At 48.5% G+C, this 21638-nt stretch overlaps 1 protein-coding gene and 1 long non-coding RNA gene across 7 annotated transcripts in view; one reads left to right on the top strand and one right to left on the bottom strand.

Annotated features, from left to right (window-relative positions):
• The first annotated feature begins 2035 nt into the window (after positions 1–2035).
• LOC137451765 (uncharacterized) overlaps positions 2036–21638 on the top strand; it is a 30296-nt gene continuing 10693 nt past the window's right edge. For both annotated transcript variants that reach the window (XR_010989891.1, XR_010989890.1), the window contains exons 1-3: positions 2036–2225; positions 3652–3874; positions 4273–4727. This is a non-coding gene — a long non-coding RNA (uncharacterized lncRNA). The remainder of the gene's footprint in view (positions 2226–3651; positions 3875–4272; positions 4728–21638) is intronic.
• SRPK1 (SRSF protein kinase 1) overlaps positions 6902–21638 on the bottom strand; it is a 30626-nt gene continuing 15889 nt past the window's right edge. For 4 of the 5 annotated variants that reach the window (XM_068159494.1, XM_068159495.1, XM_068159496.1 and 1 more), the window contains 10 exons: positions 19744–19850; positions 18459–18624; positions 17462–17487; positions 16768–16981; positions 15717–16127; positions 13729–13829; positions 12915–13022; positions 11018–11087; positions 10426–10518; positions 6902–9428 (listed from right to left, as the gene is read on the bottom strand). In XM_068159494.1, the coding sequence (XP_068015595.1) occupies positions 9244–9428; positions 10426–10518; positions 11018–11087; positions 12915–13022; positions 13729–13829; positions 15717–16127; positions 16768–16981; positions 17462–17487; positions 18459–18624; positions 19744–19850 (1481 nt within the window). In that variant the 3' untranslated portion in view covers positions 6902–9243. The remainder of the gene's footprint in view (positions 9429–10425; positions 10519–11017; positions 11088–12914; positions 13023–13728; positions 13830–15716; positions 16128–16767; positions 16982–17461; positions 17488–18458; positions 18625–19743; positions 19851–21638) is intronic. The other variant, XM_068159498.1, reaches the window with a different exon arrangement.

Below are 21638 nucleotides of genomic sequence, written 5' to 3'. Positions count from 1 at the left end.
TGCAATTCAGAGCTCTCTGAAAGAGAAGTCGTGTGTTTTCACCCCTCACCCCAGGCACTGTGGATAACTTCAGAACAGGGGAAGGCTCCCAGAGATAGGAGAAATATTTTCTATCTTGTATCACAGTAGAAGGGAAACCTCCCTTCAGCTGCAGAGTCTAAGAGAAAGGATATATGTGGCATTATTTGTCTCTTCTCTAATGGAAGCTCTTGTCTGACTTTGCTTTGGTTTTCTAATGGTTGGAAGTAATTTGCCCAGATTAATGCTCTCTGTTCAATACATTTAATGTGACAATTTCATAACACTAAAGGCTTTATCAGTTGTCAAAATAACCCCTGGAAAACCCCAGGAGGCAGAAATGCTTGTCGAGTTTAGCTGTTGAGGCTGGATGCTGCTGCTTGGTGAAAAATGAAGTAATTGTGTTGAGGGACAGAAGTATCAGACAATTACTGGGTCAGGCAGAATTGTCTTTCATCAGATGTGTGACTTGGTTGTAACTTGGATGTGATTTTTATGTTAGTCACAATACCATTTCTCTGTCTCTGGTAAGACAGGAGTACTGTGAAACTCTTCTAAGCCTGTCCTACAAAGCATCATAGAGCTGCCCATAAAAAAGCCCCCTCGCTTAATTCTTTCATCAGACTGGATTTGACATATTACCTATTGCAAATATGCACATAAAGACACAGACATTTTGTTTCAACTTCATGTAGGAAGTGTCACCTTGCAGAACATCATCAGAGCTGTTGTGTTGGCATTTTTCTTTTCCCTAAAGTGAAATGCTGCTTCTATGTACGAGTATTTTTAAGTATCACAGTATCACACAGTGTCACAGTATAACTTAGGTTGGAAAGAACCTCGAGGATCATCGAGTCCAACCTATCAACACCGACCCCATGCCTAGACCACGGCACCAAGTGCCACGTCCAATCTCCTCTTGAACGCCTCCAGGGTCGATGACTCAACCACCTCCCTGGGCAACCCGTTCCAATGACGAACGACTCGCTCGGTGAAGAACTTCCTCCTCACCTCGAGTCTAAACCTCCCCTGGCGCAGCTTGAGACTGTGTCCCCTTGTTCTGGTGCTGGTGTCGTTCTCTGCATAGCCAATAGAGTTGTTCTCATTGGCTTTCTCTACATACCCTGTAGAGCTGTTTGCAGCAGCCTTAGCTAAGGAGTTGTGAGGAGTTAGGAACATTCTCTGTAGTATCTTTCCTCCCTTACGTGGTTACACTCCCAGTTCTGCCCTGAAACCCATTTGGGTCAGCAATAGCTATCAGTCAGTCCCTGCCTTGTCTTTGACTCCTCAGTCTCCTGATGCTGAATGCTCAAAGTAACTTTTGATTGGAGTTAGTATTTTCTCCCGTGTAATTCAGCATTGTTTTGATCCCCTTTATTCCTGAGGCTAACCATATGAAGCACTGTTCAATGCCTTTACTGAGGATAGGGAAAAATCTTCGGAACTGTAAAACATGAAGCATGTTAATGATGTGTGAGACTTCTCAGAAGTACCACAGTGCAGCCAGGAGCTACTATTCTGCACACTTTCCACCCCCTCCATCCTCTCCCCCCCAAAAAAATCTGAATGATCCCGGAGATCCCTCCAACCCCACCATGCCGGGATTGTGTTTGCCAGCTCCGTGGAGCAGGCTGCCTGTCCCCGGGCCCCTGCAGGAGCAGCAGGCACGGGGAGGTGGCACAGCGCGGCCGGGGCTGGGGGCGCTGCCCTCGCACCATGGGTGCGCATGGGGTGGGCGCTGCAGCCCAGGAGCTCGCGGGTGCCCCCTCGCGCTCAGGGCTGCGTGCTGCAGGCGCTGCGCTGACGCCGGCGCTTTGCAGCTGCGCGAGTCCGCTGCGGGCCGCCCCACCGCGCATGCTGCGTGGCATCTGATTGGCCCGCTCCGCTCCACGTGATTACAGGTCGCGCTGCAGCTGGGCGGTGTGGTTTCCATGTGCACAATGCGCGCGGGCGCGCTCTCCGCTGCCTTCCCGCGGGAGCGCGCAGCATCGCAGCCAGCCGCTTTTCCCGTGAGTCCGGCGGCCTGCGGCGCTCTGCTGCTCTTGGCTGAGCCCTGCTGGGGCAGAGGCCCGCGTAGCGCATGCGTGTTCCGGCCGGGCGCAGCAAAGCTGCCGTCAGACTCCGGCATGCGTAATGCAGTGTCCGGGCTGGGCCGTACGCACCGCTGCTCGCCGTGTTTGTCGAGTTCCCCCCTGTTTCGGTAGCAGGTAAGGTAACGCTTGTGCTCGCCACCCCGTCCCGGTGCCCGGTCACCATCCGCACAGCCTTTCTCCGTCGGGGTTCCGCTGGGGACGGCGACAGCCTGGTCTCTGCTGCCCCCTGCCGCCGTGGCGTGATCGCCGCCTTGGGCGAGGCGGCAGCGGTCGCACAGCGGCCGGGGCGGTGCTTGCCCCGGGAGTCGCGGGGGACAGGCCGTGGGTCTGTCCGGGGCAGCGTGCAGCGCCGTACTCTTCCCGGGCCTTGGAACTCGGTGGAATTTGTGCACTGGTGGTTCAGAGGGCGCTGCCCCCATTCAGCTCTCTGAATTGCGTCCCCGAGGTACAGAGCGCGGGTTTATGCTGCCTTGGCGGAGCTTGCAGCTCACCTGTGGTTTTGGTCCTTTTGTTTGTTTGTTTAACAAAGTTTTCCTAATCTCTCGACACCGACGACAACAACAGAGCAGTGCGATTAGCGCTTCCGCTGTGAATCGCCCCAGCGGCGCTCAGAGTTTATATTGCTGCATCTTGAGAGGAAATGAACTCATGTGTTTAGTCTAAACGTTAAGCTGCTGCTGGGACCAGTTTCTGTCCTTGCTGACTGCCTCCTTCAGGCCCCTCTCCCTGACACCCCGCTACTTTGGATTTTAAAGTAAAGACATCAGATGCAAGGAGTAACTTGCTGGGCAGGTTGGTGGCTACGTGTATCATCAGGGGGCTGGAGCACCTCTGCTGCAAGGACAGGCTGAGGGAACTGGGGTTGTTCAGCCTGGAGGAGGCTCCAGGGAAACTTCCTAACAGCCTTCCAGTAGCTAAAGGGAGCCTACAAGAGGGACTGTTTGCAAAGGCCTGCAGGAGCAATGGTTTGATAGTTGAGAACATTTAGATTGGATGTTAGGAACAAATTCTGCACCATGAGGCTGCTGGAACTCTGCAACAGGTTACCCAGGGAGGTGGTTGAGGCCCCATCCCAGGAGATACTCAGGGCAACCTGATCTAGTGGAGGATGCTCCTGCTGACTGCAGGGGGTTGGACTGGATGACCTTTGGAGGTCCCTTCCAACTCAAACCATTCTATGATGGTAAACTAATACTAAATATGGGTGGCAGTGTTGTTATGGTCACAAATGCTTGTGTCACTGTGGTGATCATCAGGTCCTGAATACAGAATTTTTACTGGTAGTAGTTTATGGAAGCCATTAATGGTTTGAGTATGCAGGTAGAGAGGATTTTGTGAGTGAAATTGTTATTTGTAATGCATAATTACTTAGTTGTAGTGAATTAAAAAGTGTAATGCTTTGCTGTGGTGTGAATGCAATGCTTCACAGAAGTCATGGAATGACTTTTGCTACCATCATGGAAATGAAGTTTTCATCTTTAATTCTGAGCTATATGCTGCTTAGAGACTCCAAAACTGACAGATCTGTTTTCTTCTGCAGGCTGATGATGGCATTCCCAATCACTTCAGGATTGGCATTTACTGTTTCAGTATCACAGTATCACTTAGGTTGGAAAGGACCTCGAAGATCATAGAGTCCAACCTATCAACACAGACCCCCATGACTAGACCGTGGCACCAAGTGCCACGTCCAAGGCAGGCTGTGGTTGGATACCAAGAGACTGATTGAGCAGAATGGCCCCAAGACAACAGAGCCTGGCATGGTAAGTGAAACACTTTTCCATTTCATTCTCCTCTGTACCATGTATCCTAAAAACATATAAAACATCTTGGGCTGGAGCTATTGTCAGAAGTCTACACACTGGGAGATGCTGTTCAGGAGGAGCACAGAAATCCTGTCTGCAGTCTATTCCTTTTATGCCCTCCAGTGTCAGGGGTGTTAGAAACTGCAGCCTACCCTAGCTTGGGTGGTAGCTTTGTACCTTCCCCACTCACACCTTTGTCCTTCATGAGCTGCAGAGAATGTGGCAGCATAAAGTACTGAGGATGTGGCTTCACCAAGGTTTTCTGGGGGTGTGTACATATCTGCCTCTTGGAGTTGAAAGGAATGAGCTGATGCCAGGGCAGTTTCTCTCAGTTTGTGCCTTTTTATTTTTTTAAGTGAATAAAAGGCATGGGAGGTTCTGGATGGAGTGGTGATGGCAGTTGCTGGGGGAGGTGATGATGCAGCAGAGGAACAGGTGAGTGAGGGATAGGGGGATCCCCCAAGAATGATGCCTACAGCCATGAATGCTTGAAATGCCTGAAGATTCCTGGGGTTGAGGGGGGGAGGTTAAAAAACATTTTAAACTGTAAGAAGGGGTGGGAGCTGTTGAAATAAAGTCTTTCATTTTTATAGACATACTGAAAACTTGTGCTTATTTAGATATTAAAAATAATCAAATGTGACTTTCTCTCTACTACATTACAGAAAAGATTTGGACCAGAACTTAGGAGGAAGTTCTTAAGTACAAAGGTGGTGAGACACTGGAGTAGGCTCCCCAGGGACATTGTGGATACCTTCTCCCTGTGGAGGTTCAAGGCAGGTTGGAGGAAGCCTTGAGCAGCTGAGTCTAGGTGAGAGGCTTCCCTGCCTGGGGTGGGGAGGTTGGAGTGGATGATCTCCAAAGTCTCTTCCAACCTAAGTCATTCTGTGATTTAAAACCTTGACACACATGTACCCCCCCTCTACCTAGCTCTCTATGCAAGAGAGAAAAAGGCTTTCAAAAGCCCCCCTTCTCCTTTTCCCCATCCTGATTGGGGTTGTAGATGAGCATTCCCGTGATTGTCTGGAGACGAATGAGGCAGCAAAGGAGCTGAGCTGCTCACCACACATAGGGGCATATGTCCTGTTAGTGCTGCCCCCCTGTGGTTCCTTGTCAGCACTGCAGCTGCCGTCCATGCTCAGTGCTGTCGCGCAGTAGTTAACTGTTAATACTGCAGTTCCACAGCAGCTTGTGGTGCCGCCCAGTGGTTGTCAGCACTGCAGTTTTGCCAGAGGTCGTGCTGCTTCCTCCCGTCCAAACGCCCTGAATGCTCGAAATGCCTGAAAATTCTTGGCGGGGGTGGGTGTGTGTGAAAAAAAGTATTTAAACCCTGATGTGTGAGGAGATAGCTCAAATCGCTTGGGTTTATACATTCACTTGTAGCTAAGAGAGGATTTAAAGATGAAAGGTCTCTACCTACTATAGGAAAAAAAGAATTTTAGGAGACAAGCCTCTGCTGCTGAGGGGTAGGTGCCTGTGCCATAGATCCACTCGTTGCTAGGAGACAGCACATGCGCCACAGAGGCTCCGGTTATGGGCCCTGTGCATGCGCTGCAGACCTGCACATTGCCATGGCAGCGATGCAGGCGCTGCAGAGCCGCAGCCAGGCTCAGCCCAGCCGAGGGCTTAAGGTTAGGGGACTGGGAGGCATTTGCCATTAGAGGTCAACCTGACCTGCAGTGGTTTCAGGGATAGAGCAGCTCCCCTCTTTCTGGGGAACCTAAGACAGTCTCACCCCTGCCCCCAGCATTAAACATTTCCTCCCTTCTCTCCACTCTAAATCTCCCTCTTTTTACTTTCAAACAATGACACCTTGTCTTGTCACAAGAAGCCTGGAGCCTTCTCTTCTCCAGGCTGCATGACCCCAACTCTCTCAGCCTGGCCTCACAGCAGAGGACTTCCAGCCCTCCCAGCATTGCTGTTGACTCTGGCCCTATCTGTGCTGAGGACTCCAGAGCTCCCCCAGCACTGCATGGGGGGGTCTCAGCAGAGGGGCAGAATCCCCTCTCCCTCCCTGCTGGAGATCAGCCTAGGACCCTGTTAGGTCTTGGGGGTAAGTTCCTGGTGTTGGCTCACATCCAGCTTTCCATACCCAAATGCAGCCTTTTAAAAAGGGCACTTCTCTGGGGAGTAACAAAATAAATCAATCTGCTGTAGTAAAGAGGGCTACAACTGGCCAGAAACTGCAGGAGCTGGGCCCAGTCAACACCAACTCCCTGCACCACCCAAGTCATTTGGTTTAGCCCTTTCTCATCACATCCAAACCCACCTGCAGCAAAGTGCAGTTCTGCAGAAGACAACACAGGACATCATTGCACCCAGTTCCTGCTGCTCAGAACCCAGGTAGCCTGTATGATGATTTCCCTTCCTGCCTGCTGTGATGTTGGTTCCTGATAGCCAGTTACACTTGGTTGTAAGAAGCACCTTCCAAGTTTCACATCTCCCTTCAAAAAAGGCTTTGCTAAGACTCTTTGCAAGAGAACACAGCAGAGATATGGCCTGACCCAGGCCATAAAGGATATGTGTCTGTCTGAGGGGTCCAGACTCAGAGCTTTTAACATGGCTGTGCTGGGCTTAGGGATTCTAGGATAAAGCTGCAGTATTTGAGCCTGGTCCACTAGAGCAGAGCCTTGAGCAGCCTGGTGTAGTGGAAGCTGTCCATGGTGGTGGGGTCAGAACTAGATGATCTTTAAGGTCCCTTCTGACCTAAACCATTTCATGACTTCCATTTTTTCATGAGATGTGACAGCCTTGGTGACAAACAATGGCAGAATGGAAAAACTCTAGCAGAGCTGTCCTGCCCTTGAACTGCTCCTTTTAAAATGGATCGTGATGCCAGCTACAAAATCTTCTCCCTGCATCTGGAAATCAAAAGTGAACTCTGGAAATCAAAAGCCAAATGCTCACTACCAGAGAAAACTCAGTCCCTAGGCCAGGGGCTCAGCAGCAACAGACTGAAGAGAGGGAACATATGAAGGGTCGTGCTGAGTTATTAAATAATCTGTTTATTTTACGGCTTTCACAAAGAAAAAAGACAAAGCACCCAAGTAGAAAGAATAAAAATGTATTTTCCTTCAGGTTTTTGACTGACACAGCAAGTACAAATCCTTTAGTGTGAGCACTTGACGGCAGTTTGGAAAGGTAACAAACCCCAAGTGAAGGAGCACACGGGACAAGACTCAACCCTGACAGCTGCTTCCCTGGGTCTTCAACTCACAAGCTGACTCAAGCTGTGCTTATCACAGCAGAACGTCTCCTCCTCCTCCAGTCAAGGGTGGTGGAGGGAAGGGAAGGATGGGAAAGAGCACTCAGAGTTGAAGTGTGCAGACCCCTTCTAGGAGAAACTCTTTAATCAGCCAGTCTCAAGCACACAGGACCAAGTGAGCTCTCAAGACAACAGAAATTGTTTGCCCTGCCAATGTATCTTCACAGTACATGGACAGCCAGTGGTTTTGGAACCCAGTCCTGTCCACAATCCTCTGTAACAGATATGGAAGTGACACACAACAGAAAGCTCCAGAGAAAGGGAAAGAAAGATTCAAATCAGCAGTGTCAAGCTCTTTTGGTGTGGTACCTTCCTTTAATCTTAGACTATATGCATAGAGAACCTGATCTACCCCTAAAGAACATGCAGCATGACTTGCATTAATAAGCCCCAAGAGGCCCTGGGCTGGAGAAACCCTTTTCAAGTGGACTAAATGACACCAAGGTTTATGAATGAGCAACCCTTACGCACCAGGAATTCCAAACACACACACACAGAGTGACACAGAAAGTGGTCTTGGCAGCTTTGGTGATGTCTTTGTCTTGGGTAACATCTGTGTGGCCTCCCAACAACTTCTGTCCTCTGAGAGCCACCACGAATCCAAAGGCCTGTTTGGTCCAGGGTAAGGAAGTGCCTCTGAAGTCTCAACACTGCCAAATTTTGCTCTAGACTAAAGCAGGATGTACTTAATCTGTAGTAGGACAGGCAAGTCTAGAAGAAGCCATCATAAAACTATCAAATGCCACAGTGATTCAATTAAAATTAACTCATTACATCCAAGCCCCTCTGAGAAGTTCATATAGAAACCCCACAGAACATTTTTTACTCAGGGTAACTCTAGAAACAGCTTCTAACCCAGTATCTACATGGAAAAGTCACTTCTCTTCCACTCCTGCTAGCTCTCCTTGTGCTCATGGCCCAGAAAACAAAAGGCAGTCCCATCCTGGGAAGTTATTTCTGAAGGCCAGCACCTGAAGCAAGTTAAAAGAAATCTTTACACTGGGCCTTCAAATGCTGCTTTTGAAAGCCAAGGGCTCTAGCATGGTGGTGACAGAGAGGCTGCCACCCTTTCCTTGGGAGAAAGCAAGGGATCCAAAGTTAAAAGCCACAGTAGACTGCATCAGTAAAAGCCAAGCTCTCACTCATACAGCAACTGCCTCAAGCAAGGCCAAAAAAGTGCCAGTAAGGGATAGACCAAAAAGCTCAGAGCTCCCTAACAGGTTAAGAGTTGCCTGCACCAAGGCCACCTCTCTGCAGCCACAGGGTGCACTCCCTCTGCACTGGAGGTTGTGCGTGGAATCAGTGCCACCTTTTGCTTGTGTTGCTTGTCCCCTTTCCAGGCACAGGCATTGAAGTAGAAAAGGTCACCAAGTTCAGGAGCTATTCTGGCTATCTGGGCACAGGGAAGGGAAAAGGGGCAGGGCACTTTGGAGGGAGAAAGAAAGGATACTAAACCCTAGGTTTCAATAGCTCTTCTCAAAGGATTTAAGCAGCTAGATCTAAAGAGAAGTTATGTGACTGGAAAGCAAAGGATACAGTAGACACCTAGGAAATGATTGGAGTTCATTGCTCTACAGGGAACTAACACCACCCTGGTGCCATCTGTTATTCTCACCTCATTCTAGCTATTGGATCAACAGCAGGAAATTGGCTCCTGAGTCAGTGAGATAAAGAGGTGTTTGGATCTTCAGATCCCCCTTGTGGAGATGAAATTGAGCTATGGGAGCTTATCTGAGCCCAGGTGAGCTCCCACCTGGATTACAAGGAGCAGAACAGTGAGGAAACTCAGGGATAACATCATGTCCTAGGCAGTTAGTCTTTGGAGAAGCCCCATCAGGGCAAAACACAGATGATGCCCACCGGCTGAGGAGAGTCCCCATGGAGTCACACAAGCCATCTCAGCAGAACAGGTTAGATTTATCTAAAAACCTTGGAAGCCTTGGAGGAAGAACTTCACACTGAAAATGAACAAGGGAGGAATGGATGTGGGGAGGGGCAGCTGGGTGCATGGAGGCTATGCTGTAAACCAGAGTAGTGCTGCGGTGGTGCTGGGGCGAAGCCTCTAGGAGTTGAGCCAGGGGTGCCTGAGACACTCTGCTGCTGTAGCTCGTTTCTCTGGGATCAGCTCCAGCATAGGTAATAAGAAGTCTGTGAATGCAGCTGCCTCCTCTTGGGACCACTCGTATTTTTCCACCAAGACTTCAAAAAGGCCCCAAGGTTTCAGTTTGGTGATGTGCTTCAGATCACCTGGAAACCAAGACAAGGTGGTGAAGCAAGGCAGAGCAGAACAGGCTGAAGAGCTGAACAAGGCAGGTTGAATTACACAGAATCCCAGCACGGTGAGGGCTGGAAGGGACCTCTGAAGATCACCCAGTCCCACACCCCTAGCAGAGAAGGATCACCTAAAGTAGATCACACAGGAACACATCCAGGCAGGCCTCCAGAACCCAGCAACTGCTGTGAGGAGCTGAGTGTAGGGAGTATAAAATGATAGCTTAAGGAAGAAAGAAGTGATACTAACCCTCTTTTCTGTCTGTTTTTAAGACTGCTCTAGAAATGTACTTCCTTGGAGGCTTCTATTTCTGATCCCCCATCAGCAATTATTGGTTAACTTCATCCAAGCCCCCATGACCCCAGCTGGCAGCACAGACAGACACCGTGCTGCTGGCTCTGGAACAAGTGCAGCATTGAGAAGCAGTCCACCAGCACAAAAGAAAAAGGCTTGGTTTGTAAAAAGAAGTATTAAACTAGGTCCAAAATTTCTTCCTGGGTCTCAGTACATTTCTGGGGTACTGAGTGAGGGCTTTGTGATAGTGGTATCTGTGTCCTGAGCAACGTGGCTCAGGATGCAAGGAACTATTCATGTGACTGGAGCACACTAGAAATGGAACAAAGCTGTCTAGAGAAGACTTCAAAGGTGTCTTCTCAGAAGATTGTGACAAGGATCAGCTCCATCAGGCCAACTGAAATCTGAAGGGTTATCTGCATTGTGGTTTTTCTACCTGCTGTACTTGATCTACACCAAGATGTCAAATACTAGGATGTGGGATACTTTCAGCAGCTGGACGAGGATGCCTCATATTTAGCTGCAGTTTTACTGAGAAACCCTTTCACAAAGCTAAGAGAAGACTTAAAAGACATCTTTGCTGGCATCTGCTGCTAACTGGCATTTCCAGCAAGGCACTCCTGTGTACTTGGGGCAGGGGATGAAGGGATAAGTGACATTTGCTTTGTCTCCTCTTACCTTTTTTGGTGAAAAACTCCTTGGAATATTTTCCTGCCAGAATGAGCTTGCGAGGTATCTTCCCCAGAAGTTCTATGATCAATGCAATGTGATCTGTGGGTTTGGAAGAGAAAGACAATGAGACACATCCACACCAGACTGCTCTGTTCCAGTGGCCTTCTCTAGGACAGTCATCGGATGGTCTAAGTTGGAAGGGACCTTAAATACCATCCAGTTCCAACCCCATGCCACAGGCAGGGACACCTCCCTCTAGACCAGGGTTGCTCAAGGTCCTGTCCAACTTGCCTTTGAACAATTCCAAGCTTGGAGCCTCCATAACTTCTCTGGGCAATCTGTTCCAGTGCCTTACTACCCTCATGGCCAAGAAGTTCAACTTGATGTCTAAAGGGAACCTTCTTCCAGTTTAAAGCCATCACCCCTCGTCCTGTCACCCCAAGCATGGGGATTCATCCACTCCCTAACACCACTGATTTGGGGAACTCTCTCTGCCAGAAGCCTTTGCATGACTAACTCATAAGTGAGGGCTCCTTCTGAAGCAGCATCCACTGCATTTACATCCCATGATACAAAGTCAAGAGTTGGACAAACAAACCTTCATCCCGTGAGTAATCCTCCCCAGAGTGAGGCTCGAACAGGTAGTCTCCTGTTGCTAGCTCAAAGGCCTAAACAAACAGAGAGGAGCAGGTTAGAGCACTGCAGTGCACTTCACACAGTCAGTCAGATGTGCTGCAGTCTGCAATCTGTCTGGGGGCCAGCAGCAAAGCAGTGGGAGGAAGCCCCTGCAGAACTCCAGCTGCACCATCACCATCTTGGGGTGTGTAATTACTCTGTGACATTAACAGCTGCACACCACCACCCCAGGTGTATTTATGCTGAGTTCCTGATCACAGCACCAAGCAGCATGCTGCTGTGGGCTGGTACAGAATTAAGGCATTTCACATGCTCCTTCCTGCCTCCCTTCCCATCTGCCTCAACAGCATGTTCAGACTCTAGGATTTTTGTACAGAGGTTCTTCCCTCCCTCCATATGATGATGATATAGAATCATGAAACTGTTTCCATTTGAAAAGCCCTCTGAGATCATCAAGGCCAACTGTCAACCCAACACCACTGTGGCCATCACACCATGTCCTAAGTGCCAGGCATATTTCATACAGTTTCCTTCTCCAGATATAAAACCATCTTGTAACTGAGTAAACATCTGTGTGCATTTCACAGCTTCACAGATTGCAGTGGGTTGGAAGGGAGCCTCAAAGGTCATCTTGCCCAACCCCCTCTGCAGTCAGCAGGGACATCTCCAACTAGATCAGGCTGCCCAGGGCCACATCAAGCCTGATCTTTAATATCTCCAGGGATGGAGCCTCAACCACCTCCCTGGACAGGCTCTGCCAGTGTCTCACCACAGAACTTCCTCCTCATGTCCAACCTAAATCTCCCCTGCTCCAGTTTCAAATCACTGCCCCTTGTCCTACCCACCACAGGCCCTTCTAAACAGCCCCTCCCCAGCCACCCTGTGGCCCCTTTCAGATACTGAAATGCTGCTCTAAGGTCTCCCTGGAGCCTTCTCTTCTCCAGGCTGAGCAGCCACAACTCTCTCAGCCTGTCCCCACAGGAGAGGTTCTCCAACCCTCTTATCTTTGTGGCCCCTTCTGGACCCACTCCAGCAGGTCCAGGTCTCTCTTGTGTTGGGGGTCCTTATAGCTGGCCACAGCACTCTAGGTGAGGTCTCACCACTGCTAAATTTTGAGACATTTCCCCTTTCCCCAGTCACTTTCACTCAAAAAGACATCTCTGACCTTCAGTATTTAGTTTGCTTTAAGACCTGCTGTAGTCTAACTACTGAATTAGGCACTTGGGAATAACCACTGCCTCATTTTGGCCACACATTCTCCTCCTGCCCATGACCCTACCACATTCACCAGCCATCACAGCTTGTTTCCCAAGACAGCCAGGATGCCTTCACTTGCCAAGCTTCAGGAAAATAAAACTAAGCTTTGATGGGTAGAAAAGACAGAATGGAGACAGCAGAGAGCTCCATGCAGTAACTGACCGGACTGATTATAATGTTTTAAATCTCCACATTTTGTATGTCAGCTACAACAGGAACAGCTTCAGCCTCCTCTCAGCATTACTCAGATGACAAATTATTCCAAACATGTAGAGGCTGTCTATGATTAAAATAAGAATTTATGCTGGAGGCATCTGTGACAGTGCTGGAGCAGCAGAAAGGCTCCTGATATAACCAGATTTTGGTCTCCACAAGTGCAGAGTTCTCTATCCACAAAGCATGAGGCTGGAATCTTTTGGGGCTGAGCAACAAAACTAAGTTTCCAAAGGAAAGTCAGAAAGAAACAGCTTTGGGATGGAAAGATGCTATTCAGCAAGGCTGGAAGTTGGCTAAACACCCCACAAAGGTTTTTTTGCACACCTGAGTTTCCCCAAATGCTCCACAGCAACTGTTCAAGCCCCACACCAGCTGACCCCACTCACCATACAGGCTGTGCTCCAGATGTCAGCAGGAGTGTTGTACCCTGACCCTATCAACACCTCCAGGGATCTGTACTGCCTGGTCTGGATGTCTTCAGTGAAGTGCTTGTGCTAAAGAGAAGAAAGGTTTTACTGAGCAGGTAGAGATGGTTTAAGAGGGGAAACAACAAGATAGGCCAGAGCCATTCAAAGCTCACTCCCATTGTATTTCATCTCAATTTTACATCCTCATCAAGTATTTCCTACCAGTACTGTTTAAATGCTCCATGTGAGACACTAAGTAAAACAGTCCAGCCATGGGCAGGGACACCTCACACTGCATCAGGTTGCTCAGGGTCACATCCAGCCAGGCCTTAAAAACCTCCAGGGATGAGGCTTCCACCAGCTCCCCAGGCAACCTGTGCCAGTCTCTCACCACCCTCATGGGAAAGAGTTTCTTCCTCACATCCAGTCTGAGCAATTGTTTGCAACTGTCTCCTTCTCAGGAGAGCTAGACACTCCTTCAGGAGTTTCAGATGCAGACTTCTACACATTGTGGCTGACACTTCATAGGCCATGTCACAATTCCTGCTCATCATTACTATTAGAATTAATCTAACAAGCAGGCAGGCAGCCAGGTCAGGCTGAAATCCTGTGCTAAAGGACCACTGCTTTCTGTCCCTGCTCCCTTCTCTTTTCTCCCCAACAGTTTCCAACTGTCACAGCTTCCACAAGCAGGGCTAAGATAGATTCTGGTTTACAGATTCTTTTCCATCTTGGCATCTTGTGAATGAATTAGCAGGTTTAAAGAGGCAGTGTGAAGAGATTCTAAACTTACCACCCAGCAGGCATTTCCTAGGTCAGCTATCTTCACTTTGAGCTTATCTGCATTCTTGGGCTCAAGGGGATTAAGAAGGAAATTCCCAGCAGTTGATTTTCCTAGAGGCAACATGTACAACAGCTGATTAGAGCTACATGGACACTGTCACCATCTGTCATCCAAATCCTACTGCCCTCTCCCCACCCAGGGAGGGTTTTGCTTATGGACCAGAACTTTTCACACACAGAATGTTAGGAGTTGGAAGGGACCTCAGAAGATCATGGAGTCCCAGAGCAGGATCACCTAGGACACACAGGAAAGCATCCAGGTGGGTTTTGAATGTCTCCAGAGGAGGAGACTCCACAACCTGTCCTTCTTGAACTCTTCCCTCCCCAAAGCCTAGGTATAGAAGTCAACATCACTCTGCACTGTGAACAGAACTACCCCCAGGGACACAACTGGCATTCCAAAGCAGGCGGCCATGGAAGAGTGACAGTTTCACAACACTCTGTGCAGGCTTCTTAAATAAGGACACTGCCAGAAACAAACCTCAGCCCTAAAGTCTGAAGATTTTGAAGAATCCACTATTAAAAGAATCTCTTTGACACCTCCATCACTCTCTGCTCCAACAGATGCAGTTTTGACAGCTAAAGTAAATATTGGGATAACCTCAATGCCACAACAGACAGCAAAAAAACTAAGTCACTGAACTACATCCTGCTGCAGCTCTAAAGCAATTTGGGTGAGAGAGCTGCAAGGAGCAAACTACCCCTAGTCACCTAACCTGGTTTGGCAGTGGGATGCCTAATTAGGGCATCCCTCTAAACACAGTTTGTGTTTCCAGGTCCTTATATTTTATCATTTGCTACTTTTCATCCACAGAACTCCTCCAACAATCTGCAGAATGATTCTTTTTTGAAGCACCAATGTTAAGTTTCTCCCTCCTCCTCCCAGCAGACACACTTCACCTGACCTTTTGGACTCAGAAGAGGCACACAAGGGCAGTTTTATCACCCAACTCAAGCTGATTCACACCTGGAGTGTGTTTAAAAGCTGCACCCCATTGGTGCTTAATGTTCTCCTAAACCTACAAGACTCACAGCTTCTTTTGCCCCCTGGAACAAATCACACTGAAACAAAAGCATTGAAGAGGTTTCTTCCTACACTGTGCCAGCTTCGTTCAGCCAGACTGCATTTCCACTTCTGGGAAAGCGTTTACTCATCTTCAGTAACCAAGAGAAATTTCCTGTGCTCCATGGTAAGAACACTGAGCTCTCCTCATCCATCATTTAACAGCCTGGGACAATTTGTAGTTCTAAACTATAATGGGAAAAAACCCCCACACAAGCGTCTGCTAGAGAGGAGGGAGTGTTCCTGCAGTGGAAAACAACTGCACAGCTACTTCTGAAAGGTGGAAATCCTCCTGCATCCCATAGACAAAAACCAAGCTACAACTGGAAGCTACAAACAGCTTGTGTTCCAGAGTAGGGCTGGCAGGTTAGCTACTCCAGGCACAGAAAGGCTCAAACAGGTGGTTCTGAGCACTTCAGCCTACAAAATGCTGGTTGCCAATAACACCCTGCTGAAGGGCTGCAACATGACTCCCCCACACCCAGAGGAAAGCCTTTGCTCCCAGGGATCCTCTTCATAGAACCACAGAATGTTAGAGGTTGGAAGGGACCTCCAGAGATCATCCAGTCCACCCCCCCTGCCAAAGCAGCATCACCCAGGGTAATCCACACAGGAATGCATCCAGGTGGGTTTGGAAAGTCTCCAGAGAAGGAGACTCCACAACCTCTTTGGGCAGCCATTCCAAGGCTCTGTCACCCTCACTGAAAAGAAGTTCCTTCTCACGTTGAGGTGAAACCTTCAATGTTCAAGTTTGTACCCAGTGTTCCTTGTCTTATTCCTGCACACCACTGAGAAGAGATTGCCCCCCTCCACTTTTTTGTTTGAGCAGGGCCACCTGCTCAGGCTGCCCAAGACTACTTCTAGATCACTTCTACCTTTGTTGTCTGCAGGGCTGTTATTCTCATTCTCGTCCTCTGAGGGGGTCTCTGTCCGGATGCTCTCCTGCAAATGGTTCATCTCCTGCTCCTCATTGGACGTGGGCTGGCACACCATGGAATCTTCTGAGGCTAAGGGCACAAAGGAGTCCGACATTGCCTCCTGAGGCCTGCCCTCCGCCTCGCCGTTACGCTGGCTGTAGTTACAGCTGTGGAAGTTCTCCTCCTGCTGCGTGGCAGGGTGCTCACCACAGTCATTGGCGTTGTGAAGGTCATCCTCCAGCCGCACAGAGCCTTGGTTGCCGGGCTCTGGGAAGTCTGTCGGCGCCAGCACTCCGTTGCAGTTGATTTCCCCTGCGCATTTCTCCAGGCTGCTTTCCATCATGGATTGCTCCTGGGCAGCGACCTCAGCTACAGGGGTGCAACAGGAGAGGACAGCAGAAACACAGAATAGCAGCATAGAATCACTGAGGTTGGAAAAGAGCTCCAAGATCATCATGTCCAACCTTCTACCCAACACCTCCATCACCACTAGACTGTATTGCCAAGTGCCACAGCCACTCATTTTTGTGAGCACCTCCAGGGACTGTGACTCCATCTCCCCAGCCAGCCTGACAAAGTTCTCCTCATCTCCAACCTAAAGCCCCCCTGGCACAACTTGAGACCATTTCCTCTTGTCCTGTTAGCTACGTGGGAGAAGGGGCCAAGACTGGCCTCACTCCAGCCTCCTTTCAGGTAGCAATGAAGTCTTGTCTCAGCCTTCTCTTCAGGCTGAACAATCCCAGCTCCCTCAGCCTCTCCATGTAAGATCTGCTCTCCAAACCCCTCACCAGCTTTGCTGCCCAAGGTATCTAAACAAAGCAATAGCCCTCAGAAGTGCAGTTGCACACAGTCCAGTTTACAAAAGGAGACTTCTAAGCCTCTTCAGAGGGGCAGAACCCAATGAACCCAAACAAATCACACTGGCTGCCTCTGCTAAAGGTGTTCACCTGATTCACCCAGCATGAAAGGGCAACAATATGCTACTTCTGCAATACTTCCAAGTCCATACCTGTCTTTTTGCTGACATTTTCCTCTGGTGGGCTAACTTTTATGAGCATTTCCAGAGGGCTCTGAGCTTCTTCCTCCTCTTCAGGCTGTGTCTGCCCAGGACTTGCTTCTTTCTCCATCTCCTCTATCTCTTGCATTCTCTTCTCTAACAACTCAGCCTGTCGTTTCTGCTTCTTTTTCAACTTCTTCTTCTTATTCTTTGACATTTTGTCAGCCTACACAGGAGCAAGCAGAAAAATCTGGCTTAGCATTTCGTATTTCAATCCATCTAAAACATGTCAAGTTTTAATTTAGAGCCCAGGCAGCAGTCTGGCATGATAACCCTGGAGACAGTTCTCCTCCCAAATAAAAACAGTTATCAAGGTTTTTGGAGCAATTGTCTCTGGCTCTTATCAGTGCATTTCTGTCCTGACCTGAGAAACTTAACAGTATTGTCCAAATGAAGGATCTCAGACTGCACAGTCACCTTCACACAGGCCTGGAGCCCTCCAAGAGGGCTGTCTTGTGTGGTGATGTATGAGCCAACAGCTCCAAGAGAGCTGATGCCTATGTCTATGTGTGGTGGGTTGAAACTACCACACTAAGACAAGCACAAACTTTTTTCTTCTGTTACAAAGTAGCATTCCCTTCATGCTGCCTGCATTCTGAAGCAAACAATGCAGTAGATACCTAAGCATGAAAACCATGACACTTACTGGTTTAGGCTGTGGTGCAGTGCTCACTGAAAGGGAAAGGAAGATCAGATTAGTTATGTCTATATTCAGAACCTCCAACTGCATCATAATCTTCAAGTAAGTTTTTTCCTACATGCTTTGGCAACAACATTCTCAACTCATCAGCAAATGATATTTTGAAGACTCCATTTCTCTACAGAAGCCCAGCAAGAACAAAACAAATGAGGAAAAACACGGAGTAAATGTCTCATTAAAATGCCAGAGTAGACTTGCTTGACTGCTATCAAAGTCTTAAGCTTCCTGTCATGCAGCTTCATCCACTACATATATTATGCAGTAAATTATCTCACTGAAGAGCAAATGCAAAGCAAAACATTAAAATACTGAGGTTAAGGGAGCTTCCCTAAACTAAACTGTGCTGGGTTCAGCTAAATATTGGTGGTGTGAGATTCTGAGTGACAGAGCCCTTCGCTTCATACTGGATACACACACTGCTTCTTGGAAACTACACACAGGTGGCTGTGGATATTCATGATGACCTAGGAACAAGAGATTTCTAAAGGTGTTAGGAGGTCAAGGAAGCTGTTTCTGCTCCAAGTATTTCAAACCTCTGCAAACTGACAACAAGTAACTCATCTGGAGACCTTCACAAAATGCACTTCCAGCCTCCTGCAGCGCAAGGAAATAAACTTTCAGAAGAAAAAGAGAGAGATGCCTCACCATGATTTCACTCCAGCACTCTGCTGAGAGCACCAGCACTCAGGCAGTGTGTGCTATAAAGACTCACTGCCCTACCACTGTATCAGTGCCAGCCTAGCAGGTGCCAGCATGCAGGTATCCTCCCTCTGCTGTTCATCCCCAAGTAACTGCCTCCTGATCATATTTCAGTTATGAACTCCACAATTCATTTGGCTGGGTCCTTGCATTAGTGCTCCACCGGACTTACTTAGGACTCACTTAGGATTTGGGGTGTAGTGGGGTGGTGGGAAATAACAGCAAGTTTTCAGGAGACAAGCACCTGCAGAGCCAGATGGTGGAGGAGCTCCAGATCTCTGCCACTCCGTGGCCTCTGCAGCCAGCCTGCGGATGTACTGATCGTTGACACACAGCAGAATGTTCTCAGGCTTGATGTCTGTGTGGATGATCCGACACTTGGTGTGCAAGTAGTCGAGACCCTGGAGAACCTGCACACAGGACAGCAGGGAAGTGCCCACCAGGAAAAGCAAAGGATGAGCAAATTGAAAACAGAGAAAATGCCCAAGTCCCTAGGGTGACAGTCGGTGAAGCTGAAGGGGCCCCATGTTTGAGAGCACTGCTCCAGATCAGAGCTAATGTAGTCAAGTGGTTACTGTTCAGCTCCAGAAAACAGATTCAGAGCCAGGGTGTAGCTATGAATTTTAAATAGTCTATTCTCTGCAAGGAAGTCATGGCAGGGCTGGAGCAGGTCCTGAGAAAGGCAGTGAGGCTGGGGATGGGTATGGAGAAGAGGTGTGGTGAGGAGCAGCTGAGGGAACTAGGGGTGTTCAGCCTGGAGAAAAAGGAGGCTGAGGGGAGACCTTCTGACTCCCTACAACTCCCTGAAAGGAGGTTGAAGCCAGGTGGAGGTTGGTCTCTTCTCCCAGGAAGAAATGACAGGACAACAGGAAACAGCCCCAAGTTGCACCAGGGGAGAATATTAGAATATAGTTGGATATTAGAAGAAACTTCACTGGAACAGACTTCTCCAGGGAGGTGGCTGAATCCCCATCACCAGAAGTGCTCAAAAGCCATAGAGATGTGGTGCTGAGGGACATGGTTGGGCACCAGGCTTGAGAATGGAGGTTGGACTTGATCTTTTCCAACTGAAATGATTCTGATTCTACAACTTGCCACAGCTGAAAATCTACCCTTCACACCCTACAACAAACTCATGCTTTCCTCCAGCCCTCCAGCTCACATGCAGAAAGGTGTTTCCACTTGGGCAACCACCCAGGAGGAAGAACAGGTTTGTCTTGTTCTTAACATCACCAAGCACTGTTACTGCGAGAGGGTTTTAAGAAACTAGTTGCACTCAGGAGGAATAACCAGGGTGAGAAGAGGTTAAAGGCAAAGCTGGCCTCATACCATGGTTTAAGTGTCAGAAGATAAATATCTGTGGCAGAAGGTTTTTCCAGCAGAGAAAGGAAATACTAATACAAGAATGGTTTTGGGGCCTGAGAAGTACACCAACGATTTTTTAACCCTTGTTTTCTTGGATCTGAGGAAGGTTAGTGCAAGAGTTCTCACTGGGTTGAGGGGAACACCCAGTCAGAACTGGAACTCACCTGTTTGATGATCTTTTTGACACAAGGGAGTGGAAGCCCCTGATAATTTGATTTGATGATCCACTTCAGGAGATGATGTCCTAGAACCTCAAACACCATACAGATATCTGGAACTCAGTCAAGGAAAAAGCTGGACATCCCAGCCTGAGGAGACCTGAATTCCAAGGACTGAGAATCAAAAGAAATCCCTAGCAGTTCAGTGGTTTATATGGAAGAATCCTCATCCTTCTGACACAGCTTAGAGAGGGCCACCTTCCTTTACACCATCCTACCCTACATCAGTGTTGGAATCTAAAGCCTAAAATGCAGAAGGATGGAATTGGTTAGGACAAAGGTCCTCATGCAGCTGTAGCAATCTCCTGCTTTGAGTGGGAGTCAGTTACCCCAGCAAGTGTGCATTAGTATTTGCTGCTAGGCCTGAAACAGCTTCCAGCCAACACTGTGTGTTTTGGAACAGCCTAGCCCAGACAACACTTGATGCCAGATCTCTCTGTACCACCTTACATGGAAAGATAATAAAATTCCCATCTCTTAAGTCATCTTCAGAACAATTAAAGTTACTTTCTCCACCCTCCTTTGCCTCTTTACCAGCAAAACAAACTTTTTACACTCCTGGAGTTCAACAATATTGAGATTCTCTGTTTTTTGTCTAAAAGATCTCAATGGCTGCAGACACTCTGATGACACACTCAGTGTTGTGCCTTTGCTCTAGGAACCAGAGCTCCAGGAGTTTACAAGGCTGCTTCTCTTCTACACTGGCTGAAAGTGTGTTTCACAAGAGCAAGAGAAATGCAAAGATCAAGCTGGTGCTAGGTAGCAGAAAAATCAGAATGGTTTGGGTTGGACCATCCCATCTAGCTCCAACCCACTGACATGGGCAGGGACACCTCCCACCAGCCCAGGTTGCTCAAGGCCTCATCCAATCTGGCCTTGAGCACCTCCCAGGAGGAGGAATCCACAACCTCCCTGGGCAACCTGCTCCAGTGTCTCCCCACATTCACTTTGAAGAATTTCTTCCTCATCTCCAGTCTCAATCTCCCCTCTTCCAGCTCAAAGGCATTGCCCCTCTTCCTGTCACTCCCAGCCCTTGTCTAAAGTCCTTCCCCAGCTCTCCTGTAGCTCCCTTCAGTACTGGAAGGCTGTTCTAAGTTCTCCCTGAACTTCAGGAGGTTGGCATGGGCCCACCTCTCCAGCCTGTCCAGGTCCCTCTGGATGCCATTCCTTGGTTAAAAAACCAAAACAAACCTAAAAGCAGTTAATAGAAGGAAAAAAGTGAATGGGAGAAATTACAGGGCTAAAAGCAGCAGGATGTTGATAACCTACAGCTTGATTCTCCCAAACAGCCCAGGAATTCTCCCTGAAATGAAATTCAAGGTCCCACAAAGCAGAAACTTGTACTTCACCTTTCAAACTGTAAAGGTGCATTATTAAGACCTGAGACAAATCACTGCCTGTCAGAAGGCTGTGATCAGAACTACAGGAGATTTTCAGAGCAATACACTTTAAACATCCCAACAATGGTGAGAAAGTCCAAGGTGCCCAAGGAACAACCTTACTAGCAAGTCAGAAGCTGCATGGGTTTGCTGGTTTTAGCTACTGATAAAAATCACCTTGTGCTGCTTGACATCCAGGATGTGCAAATGGAGGAGCTGTGACAGGCAGGCTCTCACCACAGCTACCTCAGCCACAAAGCCATTCTGTCCTGATTCCCAAATCAGATGCAGCCAGCTCACCTCTCAGGCTAAAGCATGACTAAGCAGCGTTGTCTCCATGACTGCACACATAACGCAGGCTGGATGATCGCTCTGGAGCTGAGCTCAGGGGGCAGCTTTGAGGCAGGTGATTCTACAGCAGGTTCCTCAGGCAGGGAAATGGATGCCTGGGCATTGCTCAGC

The sequence above is a fragment of the Melanerpes formicivorus genome, unplaced genomic scaffold (assembly GCF_026170545.1).
Source record: "Melanerpes formicivorus ecotype bairdi unplaced genomic scaffold, bMelFor1.0.p_v2 SCAF_46, whole genome shotgun sequence".
In the NCBI taxonomy this organism is placed as follows: Eukaryota; Metazoa; Chordata; class Aves; order Piciformes; family Picidae; genus Melanerpes; species Melanerpes formicivorus.
This window is presented reverse-complemented; position numbering and strand designations above follow the sequence as displayed.